Source organism: Zosterops lateralis, assembly GCF_965231275.1.
Source record: "Zosterops lateralis genome assembly, chromosome: 1".
In the NCBI taxonomy this organism is placed as follows: domain Eukaryota; kingdom Metazoa; phylum Chordata; class Aves; order Passeriformes; family Zosteropidae; genus Zosterops; species Zosterops lateralis.
Genome location: NC_139762.1, coordinates 3220734 through 3242818, shown reverse-complemented (window position 1 = coordinate 3242818; position 22085 = coordinate 3220734). Strand labels below are relative to the sequence as shown.

The 22085-nt window shown below is 42.3% G+C and overlaps 1 protein-coding gene across 1 annotated transcript in view; it reads right to left on the bottom strand.

The window, feature by feature from the left end:
* The window catches only part of OBSCN (obscurin, cytoskeletal calmodulin and titin-interacting RhoGEF), a 186969-nt gene that overhangs the window by 105144 nt on the left and 59740 nt on the right, over positions 1–22085 (bottom strand). The window contains exons 33-45 of the mRNA XM_083873333.1: positions 20727–20999; positions 16760–17026; positions 15616–15882; positions 14737–15000; positions 13281–13547; positions 12180–12443; positions 10998–11264; positions 9883–9933; positions 5827–6039; positions 1875–2138; positions 1309–1572; positions 748–1011; positions 167–430 (exon numbers count right to left, since the gene is read on the bottom strand). Of these exons, the coding sequence (XP_083729459.1) occupies positions 167–430; positions 748–1011; positions 1309–1572; positions 1875–2138; positions 5827–6039; positions 9883–9933; positions 10998–11264; positions 12180–12443; positions 13281–13547; positions 14737–15000; positions 15616–15882; positions 16760–17026; positions 20727–20999 (3189 nt within the window). The remainder of the gene's footprint in view (positions 1–166; positions 431–747; positions 1012–1308; positions 1573–1874; positions 2139–5826; positions 6040–9882; positions 9934–10997; positions 11265–12179; positions 12444–13280; positions 13548–14736; positions 15001–15615; positions 15883–16759; positions 17027–20726; positions 21000–22085) is intronic.

The window sequence follows — 22085 nt, the reverse complement described above, 5'->3', positions numbered from 1 at the left end:
ATTGGACAAACCAGAAGACAGAAAAGCAGCCTGGATACAACCAGACCTTACAGAGAGAGTTTACAGATTTAAAGAAACAATTCATCCACAGGTGAACACACAGTCAATATCAATGAGCTGGCATAGAAATCCACAATAATACAGATAAATGTATATTTTTTTTTACCATGCACTATCAAGGCAGCTGTTGTCTCCTGCTCTCCACACACACACGTGTACTCTCCAGCATCTTTCACTTCCACATCCTGGATAAGCAGCTTCCTGACCGTGCCCTCCTGCCTCATTTTGTACTTGTCACTGGCTTGGAGCAAAGTGCTGCCCTTCCTCCACTCCACGGGGGCAGCTTTGGTCAGCTCACACCTCAGAGTGGCCGCTTGACCCTCGGTCACCTCCTGGTCCTTCAGGCTCTCCTGGATCCCTGCAGGCAGCACTGAGGATGCAACGGGAGCAGGGTTAAAGGCAGCAGCAAACACAGCCTGCAGGTGAGGGTATGGGTGGGGAAGGAAAGGTGGGGAGGTGTCTTCAGGCTCGATCTCACATCTGCTTCAGGGATTGGGTCCCAAAACCACTTTGTGCACGGAACTGGGGAAAGGTTTTACCCCTAAATCACAAAACTCATCCTGATGGTTATGCCACGCAAGGTGAGACTCAGAGGAACTGAGCACAGATACCAATGCCCACGGTGCTAAAAAACAATTCAAACCACAATCTCAATAATGATGGCATCCAGATGGAGTTGGTCATTACCATGCACTGCCAAGGAAGCTGTGGACTGCTGCTCCCCACACACACAGGTGTATTCTCCGGCATCCTGCAGCTCTAGGTCACGGATTTCCAGCTCTGCCAAGGCACCTTCCTGCCTCATGATGTATTTTTCACTTGCCCTGAGTATTTTGTTCCCTTTCTTCCAGGCCACAGCTGCAGCCTTGCTCAGCTCACAGCGCAGAGTGGCTGTTTGGCTCTCTGTGGCTTGCAGGTCCTTCAGGTCTTCTTTGAAAAGGGCTGGCAGGGCTGAAGGTCACAAAATGCACAGAGGACATTAAAAATGACACGTGGCACACAGGTGACAGGAGGGGTGGGGTGGTACAGAAGCAGAGAACACTTTAGGGTAGAAACAGGGTGTTTTCCTCATAATTCTGGGACATTGAACAAACCAGAAGACAGAAAAGCAGCCTGGATACAACCAGATCTTACAGAGAGAGTTTACAGATTTAAAGAAACAATTCAGCCACAGGTGAACACACAACCAATAGCAATGAGCTGGCAGAGAAATCCACAATAATACAGATATATGTATATATTTTTTACCATGCACTATCAAGGCAGCTGTTGTCTCCTGCTCTCCACACACACACGTGTACTCTCCAGCATCTTTCACTTCCACATCCTGGATAAGCAGCTTCCTGACCGTGCCCTCCTGCCTCATTTTGTACTTGTCACTGGCTTGGAGCAAAGTGCTGCCCTTCCTCCACTCCACGGGGGCAGCTTTGGTCAGCTCACACCTCAGAGTGGCCGCTTGACCCTCGGTCACCTCCTGGTCCTTCAGGCTCTCCTGGATCCCTGCAGGCAGCACTGAGGATGCAACGGGAGCAGGGTTAAAGGCAGCAGCAAACACGGCCTGCAGGTGAGGGTATGGGTGGGGAAGGAAAGGTGGGGAGGTGTCTTCAGGCTCAATCTCACATCTGCTCCCAGGATTGGGTCCCAAAACCACTTTTTGCATGAAACTGGGGAAAGGTTTTACCCCTAAATCACAAAACTCATCCTCGTGGTTATGCCACGCAAGGTGAGACTCAAATAACAATGACCACGGTGCTAAAAAACAATTCAAACCACAATCTCAATAATGATGGCATCCAGATGGAGTTGGTCATTACCATGCACTGCCAAGGAAGCTGTGGACTGCTGCTCCCCACACACACAGGTGTAATCCCCAGCATCACTCTCGGTCAGGCTGTGGATCACCAGCTCTGCAGTGACATCCTTCTGCCTCATTCTGTATTTCTCGCTAGGTTTGAGGGCTGTGTGTCCCTTTCTCCACTCCACTGGGGCAGGTTTGGTCAGCTCACAGTGCAGAGTGACTGCTTCACCCTCCTCGGCCTCCTCATCTCTTAACTCTTCTTTGAACAGAGCAGGAAGGGCTGAGAAACAGAGCAGCAAAGGTTTGCATGACAAGCAGCTCCTGACCACCAAAATAAATGATGTTCACTGTTGGAACCCTGGAGGCTGAAAATTTCAGGCTTTCTGTGCTAAAAGATACTGACCCTCAAGCAAACACTACATTTGACTTGAGGCCGTGGAAAAGACTTCCAAAATTGAGTGACAGCACTGGGGGTTGTGGATGTGTAGTTTGAATAGAATTGTGTGATATCACAGGGTGAAAAACTTAGAATTTAAGGTTTTAGTATATAGTAATATATGGGGCAAGATGGAGGATTTAGGGCGTTGTCTGAGTCCTTCACTTTCTTTTTCTTGATTTCAGGTAGTTTTTTTCTAATTGAGTGAAAAAGGTCCACATTGAGGGCTTGTGTGGTCAATTATTGAGTCAAAAATATAAATAATAGAGGTGTTACCTCGTTATTAGGTGATTAGTGCTTAAATAACCTTGGAAAGTGTTAAAGGCACTCAATTTTTACCTCCATTTTCTAACTTGCTAGTTAGAGCTCATGGCTCATGAGACTGTACTACAGATAAGAATTAATAAACACTGAGTCTGAACATGAAAACTACAACTCCTGTATTAATCCCAGCTCTAACACGAAGAAAAGATAAGAAACCAACATCTTATAAACCATATCTATCCCTACCCTGGTTACTGACATGAGGATCTCACAGAAGGAAGATGCTGATTTGTGTCATGGACAAAAAGGGTCTTGTCATTTCTTTCTGCAAATATTAAGTAAATTTGCTGATTGGTTTAAAGATGTATGGAAAATAAACAGCAGAAATGGGGAAACTTCATGTATGGTCAAAACTGTGACTTTCTCCGTATAACCCAGCCTAGAAAATTAATACAACAGGTTACACCATGATCAGGAATATCGTAAAGGAAAAAATTATAACCTTTTAATTTACATTTTAAGGATGTCTTCAGACCTAGCCCAGAGTTAGGATAAGACTGAAGAGTAGAAGCTGAGAGAGATCCTGAAAGTGCTTGGGTAGGAATAAAAAGGAAAGAGAAAGATGATGTAGCCACTGCAGAAATCTGCCATAAATCCCTCACCTCAGGAAATTCAGGGGCTTCCTGACACCTCATCCCTTTTGGAACAATAAACAGAATCATTCAGACTCTAAGACTAAATGGAAATATGGCAATATGTGGAAGCAGTAGGATGGGATGACATCCACTAAGCCTTTGGAATGGAGTGGGAACTACAACTGGATATAAAACAGCTAAGAAAGAACTTGAGAGGACAGTCTACAAGTCCTGACCCTGACCAGCAAGAAAGAAATAATTGAGAATAAGGATATGGAGGATATTTGTGCAGATATTAAATATAAATATTATAAATATGCAGATATAAATATAAATATAAATATATCAGGAAGGAAATAAATGGAAGGAAAAAAACAAGGGAGATGTTGGTCTGTCTCTCTTTCAGGAATGCAAGTTGATGATGAGTGGACATGGGGAAACTCAAAGGGTTTAATTCTTTTGTCTTCATTATTATTAAATGTTAATTTTAATTAAGGAAGCAATAGAAAATCTGGTTTGGAAAAGAAAAAAAATATTTAGACAATATTTAAATAAATATTCTCAAAGCAGCTTGGTGTGATCAAATTTGTCCTGGAATTCTTAAGGTGCAGACACAACCAATTTCAGACACTGACAGTGACACTGGAGAAATCAAACAGAGAGGCTGATGTTCCTCAAATATGGAAAAAACAGAAACTAAGAGGTGAAAAATACACCTCAGATTGAAATGTACACATTTATTTCTTGCCATGTAAACTGAGATTCTTAAATCCCAGAGAGTAAAGAGAGAAAAATCACTTCTGTAAAGTCAGTGGAGCCGATAGAGCTCCACATTGTAAATTTCTGCTTTAAATGAGCTGGAAGTTGCCCTGATTCCCATGGTCTGAGTTTGATAGATTTCCATTGACAAAAATGGGAATTTAGGAATATTCTTCTGTCTTGAAGAGCTGAATCCCATTCAAAATGTTTGTCATAAAAGGAGCAAGAGAGACGATCCAAGAAATCATGACCATCTCAACCTAATTCTCTGAAAAACTCAGATTTGCCAAGAGCTTTTCTCTTCATGAAGGAGTGGACCAGGTTACTTCTTTCTTGGTGTCGTTTTCTTTGACAGAAAGACACTTTATATGTTCTACATTATTATTTTAGTAAAGTTTTAACTTTGACTTAGGCATAGGTAGAATTACAGAAGGAAAGTGCTACTGGTCTGAAAACCACAGTTAGAGAATATTGAACTGGGGTTTACTCTCACAATGAAAGAATGAGTTGAGCAGAGTTTCTCACTTCTCTGAGTTCAGGATTATTCAGCATTTTCTGTAGCAACTTGGACAATGAAATGCAAAGTTTCATTAATTTTGAAGACGATCTCAATGTGGGAAGAGAGAAAGGGTGAAAACACTTCCTTAAACTGGATTCAGATATGGAAGATTTGTATGAAGTAGTGGTGGTAAAATGGGCTGAAATTCAGGAAGGGCAGATGGAAAATACTTGGGAAAAATCAACAACACGAATACAAGAAGGAGCAGACCTGCAGTGAGGGATCTGGGGTTACAAGAGTCCATGGAGCAAATGCAGGTGAAAAAAATTCAAGTCTGATGCAAATAAAGAAATCGTCATAATCAAGATGTGGAACTTGGAGTGCCACATTACTTCTTTTTTTTTTTTTTTTTTTCAAATTTTATATAAATATTTCTCCATTTCTATAAAATTTGAAATAAGAAGTGATGACTTCAGATCATTCAAGAAAGACTTTTGTTGAAATAAAGAAGAACTTTCTGGCAGTAATGATGGTGACTTGGGGCTCAAGGATGGACAGACCTGTACAAGTCCATTAATATTTGATTTTTCATGGTTAAATTGGAAGTTCAAGACTGAAGCAATCCTTGTTTCATTGGCAAATACAAAGATGGGCACAAAAACAAAGAAATAAACTCCCTGAATTCAGACCTACTGGATTTCCAGGTGAGAAAGAGGCTGAAACTACTTCTGACTGTCCTGCATTAATAGTGAAGATAAAGTTTCCCTCTCTTCCATGGGAAATTTGCAGATAAATTTGGCTGAGGAATGTGAAATATTCCCCTATTCTAATGCTGAGTATTCTGTAGTACCTGGATAAAAATCAACATTATCCTTGGTCAGAGTTACAAAGAAATTTAAACTAAACCAAGTTTTCTTTTTGTTATTTAAAACTAATTGTCAAATCCTGATGCAACTTAAAATAAAATGGCTCTTTTAAAGAGGTAAATGGCTCTTTTAAAGAGCTATGAATGTTCCTGCTGCTTCATCTGCCTAGGTTCAAGTCAAAAGTGAGTAAAACAGAATTAAAAAAAACAAATCTGTGACACCCTTAAACCTTTGGTATGGCACAAAGAAATACAGCCCTGCACCAAGAAGAGCAAGGAGAATAAACAGGGAAAATATTAGTAAAATCAATGGAACTACAACCGTGGTTAGAATTAGACAAAAAAACACAATAAAAAGAAGAAAGTCTGTTACGAACAGAATTAATGATGGCAAGATTAGAGAAAGAACTTTCTGTGTGTCAGTACTGAGGCTTCCAGAGGAGGAGGAGGAGGAGGAGGAGGAGGAGGGACAAACACCACCCAAAAAAGTCCCATTTCTGTGCCCTTTACCGTGCACTGTCAGTGCCGCCGTTGTCTTCTCCTCTCCACACACACAGGTGTATTCCCCAGCATCCCTGACCTCCAGAGCACGGATCAGCAGCTGGGCTGTGGTGCCCTCCTGCCTCATGGTGTATTTTTCACTTGGTTTGAGCACTTTGTGTTTCTTTCTCCACTCCACGGGGGCGGCCCTGGACAGCTCACACTGGAGAGTGGCTGTTGCACCTTCTGTGGCTTCTTCATCCCTCATCTCCTTCTGGAAGTGCACAGGAAGGGCTGGGGGGTTCAAAAGGAGCAGAATGTGGGATCGTGGCAGCAACTCAAGCAACCATTTCACGTGGTCTGACAGCCACAAGTGATAAGCAAAGCCTTTCCTAACCAAATCCATCAGGATTGATGACCACTCTGAGAACCACAAGAGACTGGCTTTGGAAAGCTGGAAAACACCTCATTTGTAAGTCAGAGAGGTTTTTTTTTTTATGGTGAAGTCCATGGTATGAAGTGAAGAACTACATCAGTCTCAATTTCAGATCTGCATGACTGAAACCTACCCTGGATATTGCCTGCTAGAATAGAAAATAAAGCCTAACCAGACCATCTAAATTCTATGGAAATGCAAACTGTTACTGAAAAAGTGCATAAATGAACCTATATCTGAGGCATCAGTTTCACTTTTGCATGAGGGACCTTTAAAAAGTCCTTTCTGACCCAAACTAGTCCATAATTTCACCTCACAGAATGCTCTAGCAGAGCTTGACCATCAAATTATACTGAAACACTGGTAACTGTCTCAAAAATATTTCATCAACAAATCTTTTTAACTTTAGGATTCTGACATTTTTTACAATCAATATCACAATAATGTGATTTTCCATTTCACAGCACCTACTGCAGAACATAAGCATCAAAAAAAAAAATGAGTGAGCACCAGGATGAATAACTGTAATTTCTGCCATGAACGTCCAACCTGCACCTGACACTGACCAAAATTCCCACATCCGACCAGATATTGCTAAGCTCATCAGAAAAAGGGCTGCACTTTCAAAGCTGACACTCCTACATCCTTAAAAAAAAAAAAAAAAAAAAGCTGTTTGAAAACCATCTCTTTAATTTATTACATATTTCCATTTTTGCGTTTTTACCATTGACTTTGAGTGCGGCCGTGGTTTCCTGCTCTCCACAAGAGCACGTGTAATCTCCAGCATCTGCCAGCGCTAAATCACGGATCACCAGCTCAGCCACCATGCCCTGGCACCTCATGGTGAACTTGTCACTTGTCCCCAGGGTTTTGTCTCCTTTCCTCCACACCACGGCGGCTCCAGCTTTGCTCAGCTCGCAGCAGAAAGTGGCTGTGCCATTTTCTGTGCCTTCCACGTTCTTCAGCTCCTTCTTAAAGTGAGGAGGGAGGGCTGAAGATCACAGGTGAAAGAGAGTGCTTTAAAATTCAGCAAATACCGTGTCTTGACTGCTCTACTGGATTAAAACACTTTGAAATGTTTTAGAATGCACAAAACCTGAGAGCAAAGGATGATTTCAGGGGCATCCCTGATTTGTGCTTTGCAAGACACCACACTCAGCATCTCACAGTGACTTGGAAATCAGTGTTGAATTATAACAACTTTGAGAACCATAAAAGAGTGAGTTTGGACAACACCTTATTCATAAATAAGGTGTTTTTAATGATATGGGTGTTTTTAATTATATGAGACATGGGATGACATGGAGAACTACACTAGTCTCAACACCTCAACTCTCATTGATTTGGAAATCTATAAAACTATAATATAAGTACTGGGAGGTATGTTTTAAAGGCATTTTAAGATATAACAACAGAAAGCTGAGCCCAAGATTTCAAGGAACTATGACAGCTCTTTCTCAAAATCAGATTAAGAATTAAAATTAACATCACATTGTTTAATATTAAAATTTCATCACTTTTCAATTTCATCCAAGAAAAACGAGTGAAATCTCAGTGATGTGCCCTAAAAACCTTAATGAGTGGAAATATTCCAAAGTGCTATTTCTGACTTCATCAAGCTTTTCATTTTCCACTTCCAAATTCCATCAACAAGAAAGAGCAGGGACTGAAAAGACTCTGTGATGCTGTTTATCAGTCCCAAAGGAAGGGCTTTCAGTGGAAGATATTCCCAGTGGTTGGAGCAGCTGCCATAACATTTTAAAATAACAGAAGGGATCAAGAGCAGATTGTGATCCCACAGGAGGATCACAGATGACAAGGCAGAAAATTCCTGTTAACCCAGATATTTTACCATGCACTGTCAGGGAAGCAGTGGTTGTCTTGTCTCCACAGACACAGGTGTAATCCCCTGCATCTCCTTCCTCCAGGCTGTGGATTGTCAGCTCAGCAGTGGTGTCCTTCAGCCTCATTTTGTATTTGTCACTAGGTGTGAGCACCTCCTGCCCCTTCCTCCACTCCACCGGGGTGGGTTTGCTCAGCTCACACTGCAGAACAGCCGTCCTGTTTTCTGTGCCTTCCACATTGACAAGATCTCTCTTGAACAGTGCAGGCAGAGCTATGGGGTGTAATATAAACAGAAAGGACATCAAAACCATTAACCAGACCTTGGGGAAATCAGGGCTGGGGTCTGTGGCCAGTCCTTCATCATCACAGGAAAACAAATCAGTCTGGAAAGCTGCCTCTAATAGAAAACTACTGCAGGATCCCACAGGGATGATTTCCACTATGACCTGCTTCTAACATTAACTTGTTCATATTCACCACTTCACAGATGATTCCAATACTCCTCTCTAGCTATTTCACTCTGAAATAATCTACCTTGAACATTAATGACCTGAATTTTGATTAAAAGTCATCAGCCAGGGTGACAGGACTGCTGGAGATCCCTGCCTTTCCTAACATGGTAATATAAATTTCTGGTTCAGGAAAAGAACCAGTTATGTAGCTTCAGGTGCACCTTTAACCCAAGATTTCAAAAGATATAATGACACTAACATCAGGATTATAGGGGTTTTTAGTAGCATTCTTATGTCTTATGATGTACTACTAAAATAAAATGCAAGTGACATAGGGATGAAAATGATAGGTCAAAAGAAGGGAGGAACAGGAACTCCTCCAGCTAGGAGAAAGAAGATGAAGAAAAAGTGTGCAGAAAATCTGGGAGAATAGTTTTGCCTCCTCAATTTCCCCCTGCCCCTGGAAGCTTTTTATCCAGAAGAAGTATCTTAAATAAAAGCTGTTCTTCCATCTATGGCAGTTATACATGAACTGCTCCTTCTAGAGGGGCAACCAGAGCTCATCACCATTCAGAGTGATGAATCTTCCTGGTATGAACATTCAGAGTGATGAGTGTTCAGAGTGTTCAGAGTGATCCTGGCAGATCCAGGAACAAAATTTCCCCCATTATTCCCTAAGTCAGGACCTGCAGAATAATGCTGAGGGGTGGGGATTTATCTAACTATCATTTCCCCAGCAGAGTATACCACAATCCTGCAGAAGAGGAGGGTGGTCACTCATTCCTGAATGGAAAAACCTCTCACTGACTGAGCTCAGCAGATTTAAAGAACTTTCCTTCAGGTTAAGCATGAAAATCCACTGATGTCAGGGAGACACAATCAGAAACCCCCTGAGAACAATCTTCTGCTGGAGGTCTGCTCACTCTTACTCTATGAGGTGAGAAACTCTCACAACTATTCTCTACTCTGATATAAAGCCATCAGTTTCAAACTGACAGACAGTGAAAGATGGGGTGAAACAGCACCAGCAAGCCAAGAAAATGCTGCAGAATCAAAACACCAAAGCAGGTGGGAAGGAGAGAGAGAAAAGGGATGTCCTTGAGGCACTGCTCTCCCAACGGAGAATGGCTTTTTTACCATGGACTGTCAACACAGCCGAGGTCTTCTGATCTCCACACACACAGGTGTACTCTCCTGTATCTTCCACCTCCAGATCTCGGATCAGCAGCTCTGCAGCTGTATCCTCCTGTCTCATCCTATACTTTTCACTTGGTTTGAGTGCCTTGTCCCCTTTTTTCCACTCCACTGGGACGCCGACCTTGCTCAGCTCGCAGCGCAGCGTGGCCGTCGCACCATCCGTGGCTTCCCTGTTCTTCAGCCCTTCCTTGAAAAATGCAGGCAAAGCTGAAGGACAGCAACATCAGCAGTGAGATGTAGCGCTCCAAAGAGTTAAAAATATGTTTAAGTTTCCTTTTCCCTCTTGCTTGAACTGATTTATCAACACAAGAACACTCATGGGTCTCCGTGAATCAGTGTTGGGAAAGAAATGTCACCACCAGGAGAGGATTTAATGCTTGCAGTAATCCATAGAGGTATTTTACATGTACTTAAGAGTCACAAATCAATACAAATAGAGGTCGAAACACCATTTTTTTTCCCCCTGTGAAATTTCAATCAAAAAGAACAAACACCAATTTGAAATTTCTGGAAAGAAAATGGTTTTCTTTTATGACATTTTAAACCACAATGGGAGGATGTTTGCTGTGTTTCCACATACTTAAGCAAACAATGAGACATTTCACATTAAAAAAAAAAAAAATGAAACACTGGAGTTTCATTTTAAATGTCAGTTTGAAATGAAATTGTTCATTTCAATACATGGTGGGAAAACAAGCATTTTCACCTGAACTGACATACCCTTTCAAAGATGTCAGGTTCAGTAAAAACCAAAGTTCTCCCTCAGAATGGCTGTCCTTTAGAAATTCTGGGCTTGTTTTACACAGAACACCAACTGAATTCCATGACAACTGGGCTATAAGTATCAAAGCACTTTGTTGTCTCAGGAATAGAGTATGGGGATAAGATTCCACGGAATAACCTAACCTTTTGGAATTTTGCAACACCTTAATATCCCTAAGACATAATCCCTTTGAAGGAACCCATTTTTGCCTTGACCATAATGGAGAGTCTAATAAAGGACCTTTCAAGGGAAAAGCAAAATGATTGCCCCTAATTAAAAGAGTGGCAGGAACCCTGGTTGCATCACTCTGAGCTTGGACACCAATATCCCTCTCATGCCAAAATTTCCAGCTGCACAGATGCCAGTGGATGCATTTCACTGGCATTGGTGAGCTGTGGATAAAGGTCTGGCTGAGGAAGGAGATGGGAGTGTAGCCAGGGGTCTGTCCAAAGGAACAGAGAAATCAGGGTAGTTACTTTCAGGATGTGCCTTGTTCTGTTTGTTTTACCATGAACTGTTAAAACTGCCATGGTCTGCTGGTCTCCACACACACAGGAATAATTCCCAGTATCCGCTGTGTCTAGATTTTGGATTGTAAGCTCAGCCATGACACCTTCCCTCTTCATTTTGTATTTGTCACTCGGCTTGAGGGTCTTGAACCCCTTCTTCCACTCCACGTTAGCAGCAGCCTTGTTCAGCTCACAGTGCAGGGAGACACTTTTACCCTCGGTGGCTTCTTTGTCCGTGAGTCCCTTGGTGAAAAGAGCAGGCAGGACTGCAGAGCAAACACGGACATGGCATCAGCCCTGGGAAAGCCTGAATCCATGACTTAATCCCTCTCTTATCTCCCTGGAGCCACCAGACCTTCTTGGTCTCCTCTAGGATTTAGTTCCTCCGCAGCTTTTCTCTAACCCTTTAAAAGATAATTCAATCCAATTTTTTTTCTGTCCTTATGCTTTAAAACTTTCTTTAAAATCAAGTGTATCTGCAAATTAGTTGACAAGAAAACTACCCTTTACTTTACAAACCATAAAATCATAGACATAAAATTAGAGGCTGTATTTCAGTATGAGATCCAGAGAATTTTGCTTCCCTTGAGAAAAGCAGGAGCTCTACAGAAGGGCCTGATTCATGGCACTGTCTGAATTTTTATAAATAAGAGTCCCTTAAAGCAGAGCAGTTGCAATCATGCTGTCAGTTTTTTTGCAGAAATAAAATATTTGCTTGGGAAGTATTAAGCCAAAGTTGGTAAAAAAGAGCTGGGAATAGCAGGAGTGTAAAAAGCCTATTTTTTATTAAGATTGTTGTTGTATAGCATCATACATTGATGAAAACCAGTTCCTCTTAGGAGCAACAAGTGCCACGGTCTAAGTCACAAAAAATAAATATTATTTCCACTTTTAGGTCAGTTCCTATGGGAAAACTTGTAAACAAGAAGCTATTCTGGACTAGGGACGTTGTGTTGACTTGGAAACCTGTTCTCAACTTGTCTTTTGACTAAAGCACCTTGGAAGCATATTAGAAGGGCATCAGGTGAAAGGAGAAAAAGAGAAGGAAGAAAGGATAGGAAAATTAAACAGGAGAAAGGATTTGGAGTGCATAGAGCTCAGAGGAAGCAGAAGTAAGAGAGGAAGAGGTCTTGGAATCACACACGTTGACTTGGAACACGCGCTGAGAATTTCTTTTTTACCATTTACTGCCAGAGCAGCCGTAGTCTGTTGGTCTCCACACACACAGCTGTAATCCCCAGCGTCTGCCAAATCCAAATCCTGGATTGTCAGCTCCACAAAGGGACCTTCCTGCTCTATTTTGTACTTTTCACTCGGCTTGAGCACCGTATTCCCCTTTTTCCACTCAACTGGGGCTGATTTGCTCAGTTTGCAGTGCAAAGTGACTGCTTCCCCCTCTGTAGCTTCCTTGTTCATCAGTTCTTCTTGGAAGAGGATAGGCAAGGCTGAAGGATGCAATACCAACAGAGAAGAAATCAGCACCAGAATGAAATGAACTGGAGTTATGGGGCTGCAGTGTGCACACTCAATCAAAAATGCTCTTTTTCTAGCTGGGAACAATTGAAAAAGGGGGTAAAACCTCCTAGAGGTGAGAGAAATAAATTCAACAATATATTCTTGATTTTCTCAAAGAGCCAGATGTATTTAGCTCTGAGAGGCTTCAATACCTCTGAGGGTGTCCAGCATCTCACACAAAATGGCTTAAAATATTTAGTGAGACGGCAGGATCAAGTGTGTCTTGAAAAAGCAAAAAGGTTTTAATAAAAGAAGAAAATAATATAAAAAAAAAGAACAAAGTTGTTTGGAGTGTAGGGTAAGGACAGGTCCCACACACCTGCTACAATACCCCAAAAATGTGCTGAGAAGCCTCGTGCTCTCCTTTAAGTATTGAACTATTTGGGTGGGTTTTTTGGCAAACAGCCCAATAGAGAATAGTTACATTTCTGAGGAACAGCTAAACACACCAGTGGTTTTGTCTTGGCATTGGGTCAATTGCAATCCGGAGGTCATAGAAACTTCTAGAGTTCTTCCCTTAAAAGGTCCTGGGGTGAAACTGAGACCCTTTTCCTTATATAGAAAACAACTGCCTGGTGCAGTGCTACAATATATAACATATAGGGGCTACCTCAAGGCAAAAAAGCACAAGAGAATATTCTCTAATAGGGTGACTCTGAGGCACTACAGAGCCAAGAACATGAAACTCCTAAGAAACCGTAACAACCAAGCTCTGGTTGACCAAGAAACATTTGAGGTTTAAAGAGAAACGTGGCTAGGAGGGTTACCATTCACTCTCAAAGCAGCTGTGCTCTCCTGCTCTCCACACACACAGGTGTAGCTCCCAGCATCCGTCAGGTCTAGGTCTTGGATGACCAGCTCGATGAAGCGCCCTTCCTGCCTCATTCTGTATTTTCCATTTGGGATCAGCTCCTTCCCGTCCTTCCTCCACTGCACGGAGCCGCCCGGCCGGCTCAGCTCACACTGCAGCGTCGCCGTCCCGCTCTCCGTGGCCTCCTCGTTCCTCAGCTCTTGCTTGAAACGGACTGGCAGGGCTGGGAGATGCAGAAGGGAAAGGGATTGCCACCCTACACTGTGGACCCGATGTTTTCTGAGCCTGAGAATTGCTGAGCTCTTCCCAAGGAAAACTTTTTTATGGTTTTCTTTTTCCAAAAACAACCTTATGTAAACAATATTCCCTTCCTATAACAACAGGTGTTGTTTGCTATTTCTGTTACTCAGCCAATGGGAGAGGTGCCAGTCCTATGGACCAATAACGTGCCTTTTAGTGCAGCATGTTATAAAAGGGCTGAATGAATTGTAAATAAAGCCTTCTGATTTCTACTGCCTTCTGACTGGAGTCAAGCATCTTTATTTCGTGCCCTATTGCGACATTGCACCCTGCTCAGAGGCTGAATTGTGATTTATTGGGTGCCTACCTAAGCCTTACTGTGGAAACTGACAGTGGTCAGAACATAAATTCTCAGGCTCCAGGCAGAAGCTTGAAGCCTGTAAAAATGCCAAGTACAGAACTCTCTCAGTGTGACCTGAGAAATCATAAAGAACCCAAAACAATCTTGTAGATATCCTCCTCCTGACGCCTGGTGTTTTCCCAACTTGTTTACTGATAAAGATATTTACAAAAAGGTGGTACCCTAAAAGATCAATCCTATTCATTGTACAGAAATAATGTATAAAAAGAATCTTTCAATAAACTTTGCTGTAAACCCTCCAAAGAAATCAGAGTTCTACGTGTCATTACATGAGCCATCCTGAATCGTAACGTAAACCTTACTCCAACACTTTATCCTTAAGCACATCCTGTCATTTTTTCATAGATGGCAAAAGAAATTATTTAGTAAATTGTTCTGTGGGAATCAACAAAACCATGATCTTGGCTGAGATCATGCATCAAGAGAGACTCATTCTCATCGTTACACATGATGGACTCTGTGAAAGAGAAAATCCTAAGGAATCTTATATTTCCATGCTAATTCAGGAAAACACACGTGCAGGATCACTTCCTTCACTCAAGGGAAGGTGAGAAGACAACACAACACACAATCCAACACGAGGTATTAATGAAATGGAGACTGGACACAGGAGTGACACAAGCAAGGGGATGGAAGAAAGCAGTGGAAGCAGGACATGGAGGAAATTGTTGTGAGGGAATGTACAGAGAGGAGGAAGGAAGAGGTGGATAAAAGCATTCCAGAGTTTCACAGGTTATTTCTGCCTTTTTACCATTCACTGACAAGGCTGCTGTGGTTTTTTGGTTCCCCACTAGACATGAATAGTCTCCAGCATCCTTTGGCTCCAGGTCGTGGATCAGCAGCTCAGCCACGGTGCCCTCCTGCCTCATCTTGTACTTGTTACTGGCCCGGAGAAGAGTTTGCCCCTTCCTCCACTCCACGGGGGCCTCTGTGCCCAGCTGGCACCGCAGGGTGGCTGTTCCACCTTCCACAGCTTCCACGGGCTTCAGCTCCTCTTTGAAGAGCACAGACACAGCTGAGGAGTGAAGCATTCTCAGTTTACTTCAGGCGCATCGTCACCACCTGGTGACCTCACATGGGACTCAAAGCCAAAACAAGTTCAAATTCTCTTGGCACACACAGCAAAGGAGCTCTGACCTACCTGCACCTCCAGGAGTCTGCTGATATTTACAGTGGCAACAAGAGTTTTGGTCCAAATTAAAAAAGAACAATTATTTTGCAATAATTTGAAAACCAAAACAATCACCCTTCTGCTGCCCAAAGTTGTTGGTCACAGACATGTAAAAACTTGTTGAGAAAAGTGGAGGGAAGAATGGAATATTCTTTAATAAAAGGTGTAGCTGAGACCCTTCTTACCTCTTGGTTTAGAGCTTGGACAGTCACCTCTATCCAAAGCATGAGAGAGATTTCATAGGGAAGAAAAAATTGTTTTATCAGGTACCTTTGATTGATACATTTTAGCATAAGGTTATCATCCCAAAAAACAAAGAACACAATGGACCCTGCCAGAGCTGCCTCATGTTTGTGCTGATCCCTGTTCTCCTGAACACTCTCTGAAAGTGTCCAGGGGGGTGGCAGGACCATGGCAAGAACAACAACAAATGGTCACAAGCAGGTGTCTCATTCCTACCATGGATTTTGACTTGGGCTGTGGTCTGCTGGTCTCCAGTGTCACAGGTGTATCTTCCCGCATCTTCTGGCTCTGCATTATGAATCACCAGCTCTGCCACTGTTCCCTTCTGCTTCATTTCATATTTGGCACTTGCCTGGAGCGTGGCTTCTCCCTTCTTCCACACCACAGTGGCATCAGCTTTTGTCAGTTCACAGCGCAAGGAGACGGATTTCCCCTCCTCCATATCCGTGTTCTCCAGGGCTTGTTTGAAAAGGACAGGCACAGCTGGAACACAGAGCCAGGGGTTAGGACAGGCCCTCTTGATCTGCTCTGCAGTAAGTTTCTCCATGAAAGCTGTCACCTCTTAAATCCAGGCCTTTTCCAAGTGGGCAGAGCAGCCCTAAGCCCTCCATTGGCTGTGTGGCATAAGGAGATTCTGCCTGGGAGCAGGGATAAATCTCTCCCTCTCACTGTGGATTCCTAGAAATGTGAGTGAAGTTTCTTTTATTTTTAAAAAGCGCCCTTTCAGATTCCTCTGGGCACCATCACCTGATGAATTCCCTGCTCCTGCAAGGTTCTGAAATAACATTCCTATCCTATATTTTTCCTGCTTTCTGCTCCAGCACATGCTACTAAAGGCAGTGGATTTGTTTAAGGGCAGTGGAGGGTGGAGGTGGCATCTAAGAATCTTTGAAAGGATGTTTTGGGGAGTCTGGAGTCTACTAATTACTTGATCACCTTCAATTTTCCAGGGACTGGATTTATATTTTCACATCTTTATGCTCCAGTACTACTGGTCTCCACTTCCCACTCCAGTTTTAATCACAGTCATATAAACCAGCTTATAGGGCAGGAACTACAGCAAAGAGAAAATTAATCCTCTGCACCTAATTATTTTTTTCCCCCCAGTGCACAGGTAGAGATTGAAAACCCCAGACACATAATATGAGATCATATGAATGAAATACATACAGGTGCCTACAAGGGTGCAATATTACCTCTAAATTTTACTTATCAAAGATGGTGCAACCACAAAAAAAAAAATGAAGTGTTATGTGATTTATTTTTGTTTAATAGATGTATTAAGCTATAGGTTTATGTTTAATAAGATCTATTTGATTTCGACTTGATTAAATGTGGCCATGTGTCAAATTGTACCCACCATTCACTTTGACCCGAGCAGTGGTTTTCAGCTCCCCAGCACTGCAGGTGTAGTCCCCAGCATCTACAGATTTCACATCTCGAATTATGAGCTCTGCCACAGTCCCATGCTGCTTAAACTCATACTTCTCACTGGCATAGAGAACAGTGTCCCCCTTCATCCACTTCACTGGAGTACCAGATTTGCTGAGCTCACAGGTCAGCCTGACCTGCTTTCCTTCTTTGGCTTCTTCATTTTGGAGCTCTTGCTTGAAAAGGACTGGTGTTTCTGAGAAAAGGGATAACACAAATGTTAAAAGGAACACATGAGGTTGGAAATTGCTTTTCTCTTTTAGTATCAGACTTCATTTTATGAGACAGAAAACCACAGGAACGAAAAAGCACCAGCAAAGAGTAAACAGATTCTGACACCTCACATCTGGCTGCCAGCATTTTACAGCAGAAAAAAAAAAAAAAAAAAAAATTGAGGCCAGATGCTTATTTTCTTTTTAACCACGATCTGCACTACTGAATATGCTGCTGCTCTTACTGCTTTCATTATTAACATCAGTGGCAGAGGCTGCACTGCAGCTAATGACACAAACTGTGCTGCAGATGGCTGCTCAGAGCTGGACCACCAGCACAAAAAACATAAAACTTCACCGAGGTCAACTCACACACAACACAGACGACACAGAAGAATGGCAAAGCACTTTCTGTTGTGACCAGCAGTATTGATTTCTCATCATGAAAAACTCCTACAGTGTATTTTTTTTTTTTAATCCAGCATGAACACAGACTTAAAACCAGCACAGAGCAAAGACAGAGGGAAGCACAGCAGAATGTGACAGAGTCCCTGTGGAGATTCCCCTGCAGGCTCTGTCACAGCCCAGGATTCAAGGCTTTAAGGTAGTGCAGGGAAGGCACTTTTGGGGGAAAATTAGCTGAAATGTTCACACAAGGAAAAAATAAATTCTTCTTGAATTATGCCCTCTTAAGAATATTAAGTCAGCTACTGACCCATGATGCACTTAACCTGTGGCTTTTGGAAATCTACACCAAATTATCCTGCTCCCTATTACCTCTAGTTTTGGACATTCAGTGTCACACAACTACTGAGTTACTATTTTCTATTTTTGCATTCTGTTGTCCTGATGTGACTCTGATAGATAAAGGAAAGTTTTCCAGCAGCACAGTTTCTTTTAGACATCTTTATAACTTCACTCCTTGACCTGAATCTGTGTGTTTAAATCCTATATCCATCCACACCCTTCTCTGGGTGGGGAAAAATAGGGTTGTTGTGGGAACACCACAAAAGTGGATCTTTTCTAAAAAGAAAATTGTTCATCCAGGTCCTGCTGGAGTCAACACGGATCTTTTTTTTTGTGCATTGGATATGGCAAAAATATCCTTGTGCTACAGAAAGACAGAAAATCAGGGTCATTAACAACCAGCTCTTCTTCATTGCATTCATCAAAGTCTTCTCTTTCTTGCACAGCCTCAAGTTGGTTCTTTGTGCTCTAGAAAAATCCTGTGAGCAGCTTGTCCTCCCACTCGGTGCTCTGGGGTTCAGGTTGACCCCAAATGCCTTTTTTGTTTACACTGACTTCCCTAACCCAGATGCAGCTTCTGATCAGTCCATGCCAAGTGTGTAACACCAGCTGCACACAGGACATCCTCTGGTCTGGATAAACCCAGCCTGTGTCTGTAAATTCCTCCCTGTACCTGCCCAAACCTGCCCAGGGGAGTGATTGAACTCACAGAGCTCCTCCTAAGCCTGGGGCTGGGACAGTGACTCGAGACAGGCAGGAGCAATTATAAGCAATCATAATAGGCAATTATCTTGTATTTTAAGATATGTGGTGTGCCTGGTTCTGACCTGGATGAGACCCAACACTTACCTAACTCAGAGATAAAAGACTCATCTAAGAAGAGAACTTTTGCCTCAGCTCAGACAAGAGCCCTTTAGATCATAGAATCAGAGAACATTTTGGGTTGGAAGGGCCTTTTAAAGCTCATCTAGTCCAACCCCCCTGCCATTACCCCAGACATCTTCAACCAGACCAGACCAGGCACTCAGAACGACATCCAACTTGACCTTGAATGTTTCCAGGGATGGAGCATCCACCACCTCTCTGGTCAACCTCCTATAGTGTTTTATCACCCTCACTGTAAAAAACTTCTTCCTTACATATAATTAAATTAACTCTCTTTTACTTTAAACCATCTCCCCAAGTCCTATCAAGCAGGAGAGCACCTCCTGCACAGTGATGCTCTGAATAAATCTGGCTGATTAAAGCAATTGCACAGACAGATGTGGGGCTGTGAGTTCCCTCCTTGGAGAAAGCCATCACTGGAGACAGCTCCACATCCTTTCTGTGGATTGTCTCTTAGCCTGGGGTGTTCTCCTACTGCTCTCTTTTTGGGGTTTGGAATGAGGTGATCTTTAATGTACTTTCCAACCCAAACCATTCTATAATTCCTTGATTCTCAGAGGCACTAAAGTTCCACTGAGCTAGAGCCAGGTCAGATTAAGGATTCTCCTGTTTCCCATTCTGTCACCTCTCTGGCTGTTATTCCAGATGGGAACACCTCAGTGCACACCACAAGGTCCCTTTTCATTAAGTGTAGCTTCATGGTTTTTATAATTTCAATTAATTACTCTGGGCAGGGTGCTAGGACCCAAACCATCACTCCAAAAGTTCTTACCCTTGACAGCCGTGACTGCCCTGCTTTTGGCAGCTCCAGCCTCACACTCACATCTGTCACTGTCTCTTTCTTCTGCCCTGTGAATGACAAGCTTGGCTTCAAACCCTGACTGCCTGATGTTATATTTGGAAGAATTCCTAAGGCTCTTCCCATCTTTGCACCACTTTCTCAGGGCTGGCTGATCTGGAGGTGTCACACCAAAGGCTCAGATCATCCCCCTCAGTGACTTCAGTGTCAATCAGCTCCTTTATTAAGACACAGGGCTTCTCCAGATTAATATAAAAACCACCTGATGTTGTTCAGAAGAGCTGTGGATTCTCAGATCACAAGTAATCAGTGAGATTTGGATCCAGGATTGCTTGTATCAAAGCTATGGTAACAAATAATTTGGTATTCATGACTATAAAACCCTCAGGAAGGCACCAGTGATGTTGTAAAATGTCATTTAACTATAAAATGATATTTGGGAGAAACTGAGAAGAAAAGATTCCTGCTGAAGAACATAAACAATTAACCTTTTGCAAATAAAACCTTCTTCCCTCAGGAAAAAGAAATCCATTTGCGTTTCTGCAGCTTAGCAAAATTTGGGCAAATTTTCACCTTCTGTAAAAAGAAAAGTTCTTAGAAATAAATGTGGCTATTCTGAAAAAAATGAGATTATGAATTGACACAGTGGAGACTGTGTTTTACATCTCTAGGCAACAAGAAGTATTTATATTTCCAGTAAGGAAACATCTCTCTAATCCCACATTCTTTGGCTGTCTGGCATTCATTTTATGTCTTTGCTACCAAACACTGCACTGTTTACCTCAATTTAACTTCTCCAGAGAAAACAGTCCATTGTCAACAATGAATAGCAGAGAACACATGCAATGTTGCCTTTCAAACAATGAAAACTGAATTTAAAACTTACTGGCTGCCCCCTTTTGGTTTTTTTTGTTTGTTTTTCTTTTCATTGAGTTAATTGATTTCTCCTCATGAATCATCATCACTTTATCAGCTTGAGGAAAACTGAACGAGGCATCCACTGCACCATTGTATCATTCCCATCTAAATCAAATAAACACTCCAAGAGTTGCCCAGGATTACAAAGAGTTCATTCTCCAGCCATAATTTCATTATATAATAATATAATTCTTCAACACCTACAGATATACAACGATGGTGCTAAATTTGTAGCATTTTTGTTTTGTTTTTGTTTTTTTTTTCCACCTACCCACGTCAACCCCACTTATTTCTACTCATCATTTCCTCTCCTGCAGTCGTGATGATGGATTTACCTTTAACAACCAAACTGGCAGATGTTTTCTTATCACCAGCTTCAAATGTAATGACCCCCGAGTCCTTCAGTGAGAGCTTTTTCAGCGTTAGCAGGTGATATCCACCAGGCTGGGACTGGATCTCATTAAGTTCATTGGTATGGAGTGGGGTTTTATCCAAAAACCACTGCACTTTGCTATAGTCTACGGGAGAGATTCTGCACTTGAACATGGCAGATTCTCCTTCTAACACAGTGACATCCTCCAGGTCTTCCGTTATTAGCACTCTCTGGCCTGAAAGGAACATAAATACATCAATTACTGGGATCTTCAGTTTCTGGCGTGAAAATCGACATGGAAAACTCCCAAGATTTCCCAAGTAAGAAATACATTTGTGACAGAGAAGGTTGAAACAGAATTCCCCCAATATTGACCACAAAAAACCCACTCACAGGAAGAAAATATGTACAGGACACACAAAAAATAGGGTAAAGACAACTTTAAAGCAGCAGGAAACACAAAGCAGAACAAGTAGCCAGTACAATAAAAATCCAGAGCTGTAAATTCTCTCCTAATGAAATCCTTGGACAGGTTGGAAGGATGAGTCTCTGACAGCATTATTGGGCTCTAAATGTCACCAAGAGATGACCTCTCCCTTGACAACCTGCCTGATTTTCTACAGCAAAAAATAACTTCCTTTCTATGGGATAGGACCACTGATCCCACACTTTCTTACGTTCAGTCCAGCCATAAACACAGTGGGAAATGGAGAAAATATCTGACTGTGGCTTTGGTATAAAAGAAAACCCAAAATATCTGCCCTGAAAATCTCCCTGTACAGATAGATACACTCCTAACTAAAAATAGGTATATAAATATAAACACACATACAAAGATAAACCTCACTATAAATATATATAAAATAAGGTTATCACTGTATACAAAAATATCTCTGATGTTCCTCCTACTTATAAAACCAGCACAGAGATGTTTTACTTTGATGTTCGTGACAGAGAAGTGTTTTTTCCACTCAGAAAAGCTGGAGTTAAAAACTTCAGAGTGAATTCAGACAGGTCAGAGCCTGAGGTTATGATGGGGATTAAACACATTCCGTTGTTTCTTGAGGATGCTGTAGACAATGATCAGAGGAGGAGTCTGATTTTACCCCTTTATCTTTAAAAGCTACAATAATTAGCAAGTGGCTGCTGCGGCACCTCCATCTGACTATTCTGGAATCATTTCTCCAGAGGGCAGGGTTAGATGGAGCATTGGGAAGGAATTCTCCCCTATGGGGCTGGGGAGGCACAGGGTTCCCAGAGAAGTTGTGGCTGCTCCTAGATCCCTGGAATTTCCCAAGGCCAAGTTGGACAGGGCTTGGAG